At 29.7% G+C, this 12,747-nt stretch overlaps 1 protein-coding gene across 1 annotated transcript; it reads left to right on the top strand.

Moving 5' to 3' along the window:
- Positions 1-218: 218 nt before the first annotated feature.
- On the top strand, positions 219-12,747 carry LOC145836368 (uncharacterized). Its single transcript, XM_082944180.1, has 21 exons — positions 219-353; positions 1,338-1,478; positions 1,793-1,992; positions 2,291-2,501; positions 2,557-2,757; positions 3,144-3,408; positions 6,184-6,289; positions 6,362-6,503; positions 7,091-7,344; positions 7,615-7,816; positions 8,049-8,592; positions 8,754-8,917; positions 9,273-9,337; positions 9,399-9,534; positions 9,765-9,857; positions 10,160-10,362; positions 10,708-10,902; positions 11,168-11,367; positions 11,532-11,683; positions 11,879-12,124; positions 12,541-12,747. The coding sequence occupies exons 1-21, from the start codon at positions 236-238 to the stop codon at positions 12,669-12,671; spliced, it is 3,969 nt and encodes a 1,322-aa protein (XP_082800306.1). The 5' UTR covers positions 219-235; the 3' UTR covers positions 12,672-12,747.

The following is a 12,747-nucleotide window of genomic DNA, read 5'->3' as shown; positions in this document are numbered from 1 at the left end:
CAACCTGTATACGGTTTGTTGATTATGAGTAACAAATAAGTCTTAAATACTCTTTATTGGATGTTAAAAGTTTATAGTCAAAAATTAAAACGAGTTGTTTGAGGCATAAGTCAAATAAAATTATATTGTATTAAAAACTGAGGGTATTATTTGTACAAACATTTTTATTTATGTTTAACTGTGATGTTTTTAATAATATCAGTACTAAAAAACTGTTTTAGATTCGGTATTTGACATGTCTAAACCTTTAATTGAAGATGAAGCATCAGGATTAGAGGATTTAGGTTTCATTGAGCAATTTGACGAGAAAACTTCAGATTACAAGCCTTATAAAAAACAAGAAATAATGCCAAGTAAGCGAAGTTTTATTCTAAAGTACTTTTGTTCATTTAAAAAGGTATATTCTAATTTTTGCAAAATTATTGCTTTATATTTCATCGCTAACAACTTAAGCTTTGTTGCCGGTTGAATTTACACTTCTGAGTCAAAAACTTAGTGATAAAAATGCGCTTTATCTTCTAATCTGAACATTTTAAAAATTTCTAACTTGACATGAATAAAAAAAATTTGTATACTTTAACCGAGTTGAACGGTTCTAAATGTAGAATAAACAAAATGTAACAAGATTAGGTAAAAATATGAATAGACATAGTATGTTCTTCAAATATATTTAACACTTCGTGACTGGTTATGAATATGTCCATATTGAATGCCCTATAAATGTATATGATTCTTTTATCATTGAGTCCCTTCAAGCTAAACCATAATTAAAAATAAATATGCTAAAAATCATATTAACTTTTATTTGTTTACAAAAATGAGAGAACATCGCGATTCAAATTTATTTAGAACTAAGCACTTAATTTAATTAATAAACTTTAAATTACAACTGGAGAGTCCGTTGGGGCAAAATCAACGTTTTATATTTAGAATTATTAATGAAATCTTAATAATTTGTCTCCCTCTTTATCTGCGAAAACGGAGAACTTTTATTGTTTATTTTAAAACTTAATACTTAATACCATAACTAAATAGTGTTGAATTTTTTTCTTATAGTAGCTCGTTTGGGGCAAGCATGTTCTTTTTGTTGTTAACAAAACGGGTTGAAACTTTCCGAATAACATGAATTTTAATAAAAATTAAATAAGATTGACGAGTTTAAAAAACATAATTGTTTGCGGAAGTTAAGGTTTAATGTATTATAAATAAAAACTTTCCTACTTGACAGTTCGCGTTTGTCGAGTTCTCATTTTTGTATTGTAGTCTAAGTTCGTAATCAGGTTACTCTATTTAAAACTAATCGAAGATCTCCATACCAACTTTTAAACTTTTATAAGTTGTTTTGCCTGAAACAACGCCATCAAGCGGACAAGTTATCTATGCAGTATCAAACTTGCAATCTCTTTATCCTAATTGGTTTACTTCTAATGAAAACAAAGCGGAACAAATGGCGGGAAATAAACACAATGTTGCACAAAGTTTGTGAAATTAAACTAGTAAATAGTAGTAGATTGTTTTAATAATATTTTTTTACTCTAGAATTTTTCATCTACAGTCATTTAAAAAAAAGATAATGTTAATGTTTTATTTCATTTTTCAGTTTAATTGTTGCAGTGTTTTGTATTTTATATGTAAAAGAAACATAACTCAAACGATTTACACAAAATAAGTATGTATAGAAAAATATTTAACACTAAAATTACTTTATAGTAATAAATATTGTCCTTTTTAAATGCTTACACTACACTATACTTTTTGTTTTTTAAATTAGATACGTTTTTTACATTTATAGAAAAATTGAAAAGCTCTAATGACTACGAAGACTATAAAGACGCTGATGTCAATGACGTAACAATAGAGGCGTCGTGCAAAGACACTTTTGAAGTACACGACTCTAAAAACCAGGTTTTCATTAAGTCACCACGCTATCCTGAAAACTATCCATTAGCAACCAAATGCACATGGAGAATAGTTGCTCCTGAAGGTTTCAAAGTTAGTCATTAGAAACACAATCATAATTAGATAGTATTATTAATTAGTAACACTTTGTGATTATTTCAAGAACTACTATTTTACTTGTATGTGTATCTAGTTTTGTATCAAATATAAAGGTCCTGGACAAGACGTCAAAAGGTATCGTTGTGCGCGACTACATGACCGAAAGGTCTTTTAATTTACCAGGACCTAGGACCAAATACTTAGAGCTAATTATTTTGTCGTTCAATAAACAGTAACCATTTGTACAATACAAATTAGCTTTTTTTTTCGTGACCCTCGGGTTAAACTTCAGGTTCATCTCGAGTTTAAAGTGCTGCAGCTTGAGCGACACCTTTCTTGCGAGTACGACTACATTCAAGTGTACAGTCACAAGTCCAACGACGACTTTGCCATTCTACATGGAAAGTTCTGCGACAACCTTAACGTCATGGACTCAGTTTACATTTCAGAAGAAAATATTCTTGTCGTAAAGTTTTTTTCAGACGAGCTCATTACTAAAAAAGGTTCGTATTTATGTTGTGTTATCAAAGTTTTTTGTTCACATAAAGAAATTGTTAGGGTTTTTGGCAACTGTAAGAGGTATTAAGCGCCAAGAGAAACAAGTGTCAATGTTTGAATGCGACTTTTCCAACGGAATTTGCGACATGAAGGAAAACAATGACAAATATTCTACAAGAGGCTACACTTGGTGGCTTCATCAAGGTCCCACGTTCACTCAAAACACTGGACCGAGGAGAGACGCGTCTGGACAAGAAAAAGGTTATATGGAAGTTTTTGATACAAAACAGGTCTAAAGAAAGTTTTTATAATTTAGTCTACAAGTGCTGCAAACATTTGAGGTGTTAATTAGTTTTAGAACTGTAGACTTTTCTAAAGACTTATACGACAAGTTTAAAAAGAGGTATTAAGTTTTATTGAGTCAATACGTCAGTATAATTGTTTTTTACTAAAAAAAAATTACTTGTCTAAAAAATTAATACTAGACTTTATGTTTAACAAAGGTTTTTTGACTCACTACGTTTGAAAAAAAAAGAGATCTAACGGTTCTTATTTGTAGTTCAAGTCAAAAACAAAAAGCTGTTTGTGTTGAGCTCTAAGCTTTATTTATATGAAATACTAATATATAGGACATAAAACACCTGCAGGTTCTTACTTGTACTTGGAAACGTCTTACCCTTGGAACAGTGGGGACAGCGCGCGCGTCGCGACCCCTCTGTTACCTCACAACAGCGGTGAGAAGGTCTGCCTCACGTTCGCGTACGACATGTACGGGAGGAGCATCGGCTACCTCAACGTGCTCGTTCAAATGGTGTCACGTGACAACTTCACAGCGGAAGAAGGTTGGTACGAAGGTGCTGATTTCGTTAACAGACACGGTCTCGGGGTTTCGCTGCCAAACGAAGATTTGAAGTGAGAACTTTGTATTAAATACAAGCTTTGCTTTAAATTTTTTTTATCCTAATAATTTTAAAGTTAGAGTTTTTGTTTAACATTTTTAAAGGTATTTTTTTAATGAAACTTAACTGCCAATTTACAACTACTACTAAAGTGTAGACGTCAAGTGAATAACGTTCTATCGACAACCTTTACATGATATAGAAAATCTTTTAACATTAAGGTACAAAAAAGTTTTTTTGTTACTAAACCCTATTTCGCAAAGTTAAATTAATTGACTTTAAAATTTTCTATTAAAATGCGACATGCACAGCTTATCCATCTTGAAAAGTTTGATTTAGATGTAAAAACAAGTTAAAAGTTTCAGCAACTTAAACTTTTTTTAATTCATCAAATACACATGTTGTAATTTTTTAAACTTCAGCTGTATTTTTATAATTTGTATGTATTTCTGTGGCCACTTTGATTGATTTGTTTATTAAGCTTAATCTAATTGTAGATGGGAATTTTAGAAATATGACGGTTATAATAGTATTTTGAAGCAAAAAAAAAAACTATATGGTTTTAAATAGTAAATTCTGTGTTTAAAACAAAATTTAAACAATAAAGGCTTAAAATTGATTTAAACTAGATATAAAAAAATTAAGTTAACACGAAATTAATAAAAAAATATCTAATAAAAAGTACGAATACTGTCATAAGTAAAAGTTTGAAACTTTATATTTAAAAAAAATTAATAAACAAATATACACAGCTTTTTAACTCGAAAAAACTAAAAAAAAATTCATGGAATACACCAGTTCTTTAACAGCACGTCTACAAGGCTCTAGTCAATACACTATATTTAAAGTGTATTATAAAATAAATAACTAAATATAAATAAAAATGTAATATAAAAATTCCAACTGTGCAGCAAATCTAATACTTAACAACTAAATTTATACACATCAGTAATAAGCCACAAATACTTTTTAAAACTTGTAGACTACCAAGTTTAGCAAAGATATTTTTACTGTCAATCGTACTAAAGCAAAAAATAGTTAAGCTTTCCTACTCATCGCATGTAGTATGAACAATCTTTATTATAATCTGATACAGTGTCCTTTTCACAAATTTTTTTTCTGTTTATGGACAAAAACTACTTAGTAGGATAATATAGAAAACTATCTATAAAATGTTGACATTGATTCATGAGAATAACGACAAGTTTACTATGTCGTTACTTATGGAGGTATTCTTTTTTCAACTTATTATATGTAAAATGTAGGCTAGCCAAACATTATTTGATTTATAAAAACAATTGTTACTATTTTTTATCATTTTTTGCATGTTTTTATTTTTTGAAGATTAGTTTTTTAATGCCAATTTTCTTTATCTCAAAATAGGTTTATGAGCGTCGATATTTATTTTGTTCAATAAATTAAGCTTGTGTAGCAGTGCACTGATGTTAAATAATTAAATTAGCATTTTAATAAGAAAAAAGTTTAGCATTACACAAATACTTGAAAGTGATTTTCCTTATGTTAATACTTCTCTTTTTTTTTTATTGAACTTTAAGTAAAATGTTTCATATATGCCTGCTATAGTATATTTTCAATAGTTTTACAATTCATAAAACCTTTAAAAATAAATACTAATTGGTCAAGGAAACAAAAAATATTTTTAATTAATTTCAGACACTTTATTTATTTAAGCTGCAAAGAAGTAATCTTATTGAAAAACTTACTAGTATGCACAGTGAAATCGTTTATCTAGGGTTTGAATTGAATACATATTTAATTCTTTTAAAGTCTGCTTTTATTTTGAAACTTATTCAACATCAATCATACTTCTTCAAACATACTGTTGTCCACAGCTGTTTTATAATTTTATCTTTAAGCTTAAGCGGCTTAAATACATAAAACTGATACTATAGTTGCTATACTACTGAGGTTTTTAACCTATCGTAAAAGTATACTTTTGATGAGGTTTTACGTGCAACTTTGATCTGTTTTGAGTTTAGAAACGTAAGTTTATTATTAGTTTAATAAATTTTTCTTAATAGAATGGTTAAAAAACCTATAGTATTTTTCATAAGTTTAAATTTTTCGATAAAGTTAACTTTTGTACTTGAAATTTTTTTATGCTTTATGTTAAGATAATATTGAAATTACGAAAAATACAAAAAAGTTTAAGAAAGTTTAAAATGTTAACGTTGGTATAAACTTCTTCATTAAAATAAATAAAACTCCCAGTACTTTTTGTCTTAAAAATTTTTACAGTTACTTTTTTATACATAAAGTGATATAAAAAAACAGAAAAAGAAAAATATTCTAAAAAATTGGATTCTTTTGCGTGACTTTTTTTCGGATAATCTAATTAGAACTTTATTTGTTTTTTTGTTCAATTTTATATACATTAACCTTTTTAAAATGAAGTTTTAAAGTTAACTGTCGAATAAAAATTACTTTATGTACTTAACAAGTTACAATGGAAAGTTCAACAAATAAGAATAAGTACAAAAAATAAAAGATAACGTTATTTAAGTTTTATTTTTAAGATACAATTTAAATTAGTTTTTTAGAAAGATAAACAAAAAAAGTTTTCAAGGAGCTAAATTTGAACAAACGATAGAATAATGTGAAAAAAATGTTAGAATAAAATACTAAATCCTGCTATTTACGCCGACTTTTGCTTATAACAAAACATAGACATAACTTTTAATTTGGTGATACCCACGTTAAGATGTAGAAATCGTTAATCTTCAATTAAAAAAATACTACATAAACTAAACAACCACAATATTTTTAGCAATCAGCTTTACTTGGTTTGGAGTAAGTATGGACCACAGCGCCTACATGCGGACGGAAAATGGAAACTGGCATCTGTTGAGATTCAACCTCACAAAAACTTTAAAGTACAAATTATATCTTGCCTAACAATACTTAAACACAATTTTCTTGTATCTTTTCTAAACTTACAACTTTAGGTTATTTTTGAGGGAGTTAGAGGTTACGATTTTCATAGTGATATTGCAATTGATGACATAAAAATCACGCAAGGAAAATGTTCTGAAGAGTGCACCGTACGCAGCAGTCAAATATTTTGTGAAAGTCAATTTTCTGAAAACGGTTGTTAGTCTTATCTTCGTATATTTTTATAAACTTTGACTTTTTATCGTTTAAAATGATAATGCCATTAACTAGGCAACTATAGTAAAAGTAATTAAGTTTCTTAGTAAAAAAATATCAGATCTTAACATCTTTTTAATTAAAAATTACTTTTGATAACTTTTGTACAAATAAAAAAGATACAAAAGTTAAGCTTCAACTTTCTCAATCTTTGTTTAAATTAAGTATTTATACTTTAATGTTTTAGTTTTCTTAATTTGCTTTGAAGTTATAAAAGTTCTTATAAAAGTTACTTTACATGAAATAATTACAGTCTGTTATCCAAGTGAAGTTTGTGGAGAAGTAATAAACACATGTGCCAATAGAATAGAGTGTGGTGAAAGAATTTCAGTAAAACAGCATTTGTGTAATCAAGGTTACACATTTTTAAGTACTAGAACGAATGAAATAAGTGTTTTATAAGCATTATAAACAATTTTGTATGAACAACTTTCTTAAGAAAAGCACAATTATGAGTATAACTTATTCTTATAAGTTAAAACTTTTTAGTCTTAAAACTCATTTAATAGTATTAAATAACGTTTCAGAAGTTTCAACGGAAAACGTAGACGTAAAAGACTTTATATGTACGAGCCATCACATAGTTTGCAATGTAAAACCTCACGTGAAAAGTTTTGATGACATAATATGCGATGGTAAAGTGGATTGTTTTGGAGGTGCTGACGAAAGTCAGTGTTCAACTTTTAAAAACAGAGAAGAAAGCTTGTTTGAAACCCTCAATGAAAAATGTGGTGGTAGAAGTGAACTAGATAGCATAAACGAAGAACTTAACGTAGCTCCGGTAATTTTTTGACAAAAGTTAATTAAAAAGTATTTAAACCAAAAACATTTTTTACTCCTGATGTAGTTTACTCACAATGTTCTTTAGTTTTTTTTTTTTTGAAAAGTTTTACAAATGTATTAGCTTGAATTATTTTTGTTTAGTTTAATGTCAAAATAAATTTTAAGCAGTTGAACTAATCAGGGTTAGACTGTTCTTTAGAAGTACTAATAAAGTATTAGTTAATTTATAAATAAGGAAAAAAAACATGTCTAATCTTTTTTTATTAAGCACCATACTTCACCAACCAATTGGCCTTGGATCGGTAAATTGTTCTTGAAAGGAAACGAAAGTTTTTCTTCCTTGTTTCTGTGCACTGTGGTTTTGCTCGATGTTAATTGGGTGATTTGCCCGGCTCACTGCCTCGCCCAATCAGAATTCTTGATGCAGCATAATCAAATAAAAAATGAGAATACTTTGTACCCTTTACATGGTGAGTTTACTATTAAGCACGATAATGAAATACTTGTTAAAAATAAATTAACTTAAGTTCAGTTATTTTCTGTTAAGATGTATATCACTGATCAATTCTGTATCTACTATTCTATTTAATGTTTTATTATTTCTAATACAACAAGGACTTAATTAAACTATAATACTAAAGTATTTTTAGGCTTTAATGCAAATAATGATTTTTACTCAAAAAGATTACTTAAAACTTTCAGACTACTTATCCAGCAGACTGAATCAAATTCAGAAAAACGAAGAATCAATCGGCAGCCAACGAGTAGAAATTCCTGATTCAAACAATGTCGGAGGAGAAAAAGTTAAAATCGACAAAAAAGAAGAGGAACCTCCTGTCTACTACATCACATTCGCCTCCGGGAAGACCGAAGAGGACGAGAAAATAGACGTGGAAAACGTGGTGGTGCACCCCAACCACGAGAAGAAAGACCGGGGCCTGAAAGACGACGACCATTTTTACCGATGGACCCACGACGTCGCGCTGCTCAAGCTGAAAATGCGCTCGACCGAATCTGCTTTGGCGCCTTCTGAAGAGATTGAAGTAACCGAAGACGAGTTTTCGGATTTTTACGAGGAAGAAGGTTATTGGATGTACGACAGCGTTGAAAATAACGTCTTTGAAAACCTGGAAAGAGAAGTAGCCTGCGTGAGGAACAGCTATCGAAAGTTTGAAGAAAATTCAGATTTGTTCTTTTTTGGAGAAAGCGACGGTTCGAACTGTGTAGTCGTCGGACATCATCAAGTGTAAGTATGATTTTAGTAAAACACTGATTTTTTTGTATAAGAATTGAGTTTTAGCTATATTATTTTAAGTCTTTAAGTAAAAAATATAATTTGAAACTAACAAACGTACATTTAACTAATACAGTTAATCTAGTTTGTTTTTGAACAACAAACTTTTTAAGATTTGATGAAGGAGAAATCAGTAATTGGAAGCTACACGAGCAGTACATAAATGTCAAGTCTTCGTTTAGCACTTGGGTGAAGCATTGGTGCTCTCTTCAAGTACAAGACGCAATGAAAGAAAGGCTATGTACTCAAGATTTAGACAGATGGAATAATACTTCAGGTTAAACTTTTTTTATCTAACAGCATTTTAAACTATTGATTTTTATAATTTTGTGTGATTTATTTGTTTTGAAAAAATACTAACGAAAATTGAACTCAAATTTTTTCTATAATTGTTTTACCAGTTTAAATATAGGATTAGATTACTAAAAAATTAGGTATGTATTTAAAAAAAAAGTTTATATGTTTTTCAAACCATAAATATCTATATAATAAAGTAAAAAAAGAAGCTTTTGTCTAGATAAGAATAATTTTTTGATGAAAGAAAGAATTTAAAAGTCCAATTTAGTGTTTATTAAACTAGTTGAAAATATAAAGCATTAGTATAAACTTGTAAAACTAAGTATAAAAAATAGGTACTGATGTGAAAAAATACTTTTTAACGAGTGGGTATCAAAGTCTAAAGGACACTTCTTTCGCTGTAAGTTATAAAGCTGTTAAATAAAGAATTAATAGTGTTTGTTAATTTATATTTTCTACAGCAAGATCCCGGTACATCTCTGTTTTGTAAGCGTTTTGATGGAAAATGGTACCTTGTTGCTTTGTACAACAGCATGAATTTGATGATGAACTCAATTAAAAATGATTTCACAACCATAAGTGAAGCAACTAAAAAAAGTTATTTTGCCTTATAACTTTATTATTTTTATTATTTTATACACTCTTAAAAATAAGTAAATGTAATCTTTAATCTTAGAAGTTGCTGTTTACATAAACAAGTACTAAAGTTGGGTTAAAATAGAAAAACGGTTTTATTGAAATGAAGCTGTCTTCCACCAAAAATATAGTTTAAGAAAATTGCTTCACATTTTCCAATCAATAATTTTTTTAAATAATAACTTCTCCAGCTGACTTTATGGGAGGTATTGAAATGGGTAAAACGCATCTGACACGTATCACTAGCGACATCAGCCGGTGGATTGTTTCTACTGTTAGAGAAGGTTGGCATTGTTGTAATTTGTTAATATTTTCATACTATAAAACAAACAAAATAGTAAGAAGGCTTTTTTTTTGTAAGAATACTGAATCAACTTTTTGTTAATGTAATACTAATAAATATTTAAAAGTAATTAAGAACCAAATTTTGTACTAGTAAGTAGATTACCTCATTTATCAAAAATAATTATAAACTCTTGAGTTGCCCAGTCTTAAAAGTTTACAATAAAATAAATTCACTTTAAAGTAGAATAGTTCTTACATTGAATTCATTTTCAACAATCGACACTGTATATTTTACAACCAGTTTGTCCTGGAGGAATCGTGTGTTCTGAATCTTTGAATTCTGACGACGGCATAAAGTGCATCACTGAATCGCAAATGTGTGACGGAAAGTTTGACTGCGAACTGACTTACCAAGACGAGATTTCGTGCTCTTCCGGTGCTTACTATGACGTCACAATAGACCCTTACCGAAACTACTATGCTGACTTAATCAAGAAAGAAAAGGTATAAATTTATGTTCTGGGCATTTTTACTTTTTGACTTGAGTATTTTTAGAACTTTTAATATTTAAAAATATTATTAAAGTTAAATATAGTTAAAAATAAATACAAAGTTGGATTTGAGCTAACACTTTAAATATTTTACAACTTAAGATAGTTTTAAATTGACTTATATTTCAAACCGATGTCCTGGTTATATGACATTTTGATTAATAAAACGTTACTAATATGTCAGTTTCTTATAGTTAAAGAAAAATTGCCTGTTTTAAATCTTGTGGTTTCACAAACTAAAATGATAGCAAAAAATTAAAAAAACTGTTATTTTGTAATACATTGAAAAACAAAACAGGTAATGATGAGCAACTTGACCGAGAGAGAAGACTTATTGCTTAAAACACTAGCAGACGGCAGCAGGTCAGTTGACGAAAGAAATTTCTGGATAACCCCTGACAGCTCTGGCAAAGTCGAAACTGTAATTTTTAATTCAATAGACCCAGATTCCGTGGAAATCGAGTCATTGAGATGGATAATAAAAGCTTCCAAAGTAAGCTTTAAAAGCACGACACACTAATTAATATCTTAAAAAGTTGCTTTTATAACTTTTCCTAATAATAAAACATACCACAGACTGATTTTCATTAAACAAATTAACTATATCTTTTAAGTTAAAATGAATGAAATTTTTTGCATATAGTTAAATTCAATTACAATATTTGTCTGTAATATATTTTAGTTTTTATAATACAACTGGCTTCATTTAAAAAGGTTGCCCGTATTCGAAAAAAACATTCAAGTTTTAACTATCTCAGGAAAAGGTGGCCGTAGTTCGAATTCCAAAAACGTACTCGAACATTGTCGAGGGCGGTGGTGAGTTTTCGGTGATAGTTGACGGACACAAGGTCATCCACCCGTGGACGTACGACACTCACTACTACACGTCCAAAATTGACGGATCAATCGCTCTTATGATCACTCCGGTTTCGACTTCGCCTTTTCTTAAACGCTTAAGGTACTTTTTTTTGATATGTTTAGTTTACTTATACACCATTGTCAACTAAAAAACTAAAACTCTAACGAGTAATTTAATTCTTTATGTAGTTTTTTTCTGTACAGTATCACTTATAACTCTTTAACGTCAAACACTTCAACAACAGATATACTTATTTTACACAGAAGCTCCTTCACGTTTTCCTACTGGGAAGAGGAGTTTGGGGCGTGCATGAACCAGCACAAGTGCTCCGACGGGACATGCGTGTCTCCTCTCATGGTGTGCGACGGTCAGCTTGACTGCAGCGACTTCTCAGACGAGCAAGAATGCTTTTCCGGTAAGATCTTACAGTCAACAGTGATCACAAAAATTACTTACACATCATGAAAATTATGACAAGAACGATCAACTAGTTAGAGATTTTTTAAAAAAGATCAAACTGACGATTTATAAATCTACTAATCTAAATAAAAAGTTTGAACTTTTGACCTTAAAGGCCTGTACTGAATGTACCAAACTTTCATTTCACCAGGCTGCCACGGTCCGAGCTTGCACGTGAACGAGAGCAGGGTGCAACTGATGAGCGCCAACTACCCGCACCCCCACTCCGGAAACGGCGACTGCATCTGGAACGTCGTCGCTCCGAACCACGTCATCGACGACTATCACGTCATCAACGACACGCTGGTGGCCGTCATCAGCTTTGAGGAATTTCACACGTCATACATGGATGAGTTTTTTGTTTTCGTTGAAGAGGAAAGTATAACCCGTCTTTATGGTTTGTATGAACGTTTATATATGCTTAAAATATGTTGTTGAACTAGAATTATATATTTTCTTACTTTAATACTTTTATTGCTTTATTTATTATTTGATCGAAAAATATTGAGTTAATGGTCTTAGCTTTTTTAGTTTTTACAATGCTGGTTTTTTTACTATTGTAAGCATTACAAATTCTGATACTTATAACAAAACATTGCATTTATTAAACAAACAATAAAGCTTAAAATTTTAAGTTATTTAACGTAGCATTACATACAACTTATAAACTTATTAAAGTTGAAGAACAGATGTATTTTGAAGGTCTTTAAAAAAATATAGTTATAAGTAACCAATAATTTACACAGAACTATAACGCGTAGCGTAAAAAAAGCAATTAGAGTTTTTTTGCATAGCGTTTTTATTTGTTTTCAGGCAAATTCTCTGGAAGTTTGGGTAGCAAAAATTTTGAAGTGATAGCGGAGAAAATCACCTTGGTGATGAGGAGTAACGATATGATAGGAGAAAGGAGAATAAAAGGAAATTTAACGTGGATTTTCAAGTGAAGTGTAACTACCAAATAATTTCTTTGTTTTTATCCGTTAGTTGGTGCACTAGGCTGCTACTTGCAACATCAGTATC

This window comes from Thalia democratica, chromosome 1 (assembly GCF_965202585.1).
Source record: "Thalia democratica chromosome 1, ktThaDemo2.hap1.1, whole genome shotgun sequence".
Classification (NCBI taxonomy): domain Eukaryota; kingdom Metazoa; phylum Chordata; class Thaliacea; order Salpida; family Salpidae; genus Thalia; species Thalia democratica.
Note: the sequence above shows the minus strand (reverse complement) of the source record. Positions and strands in the feature narration are given on the sequence as shown.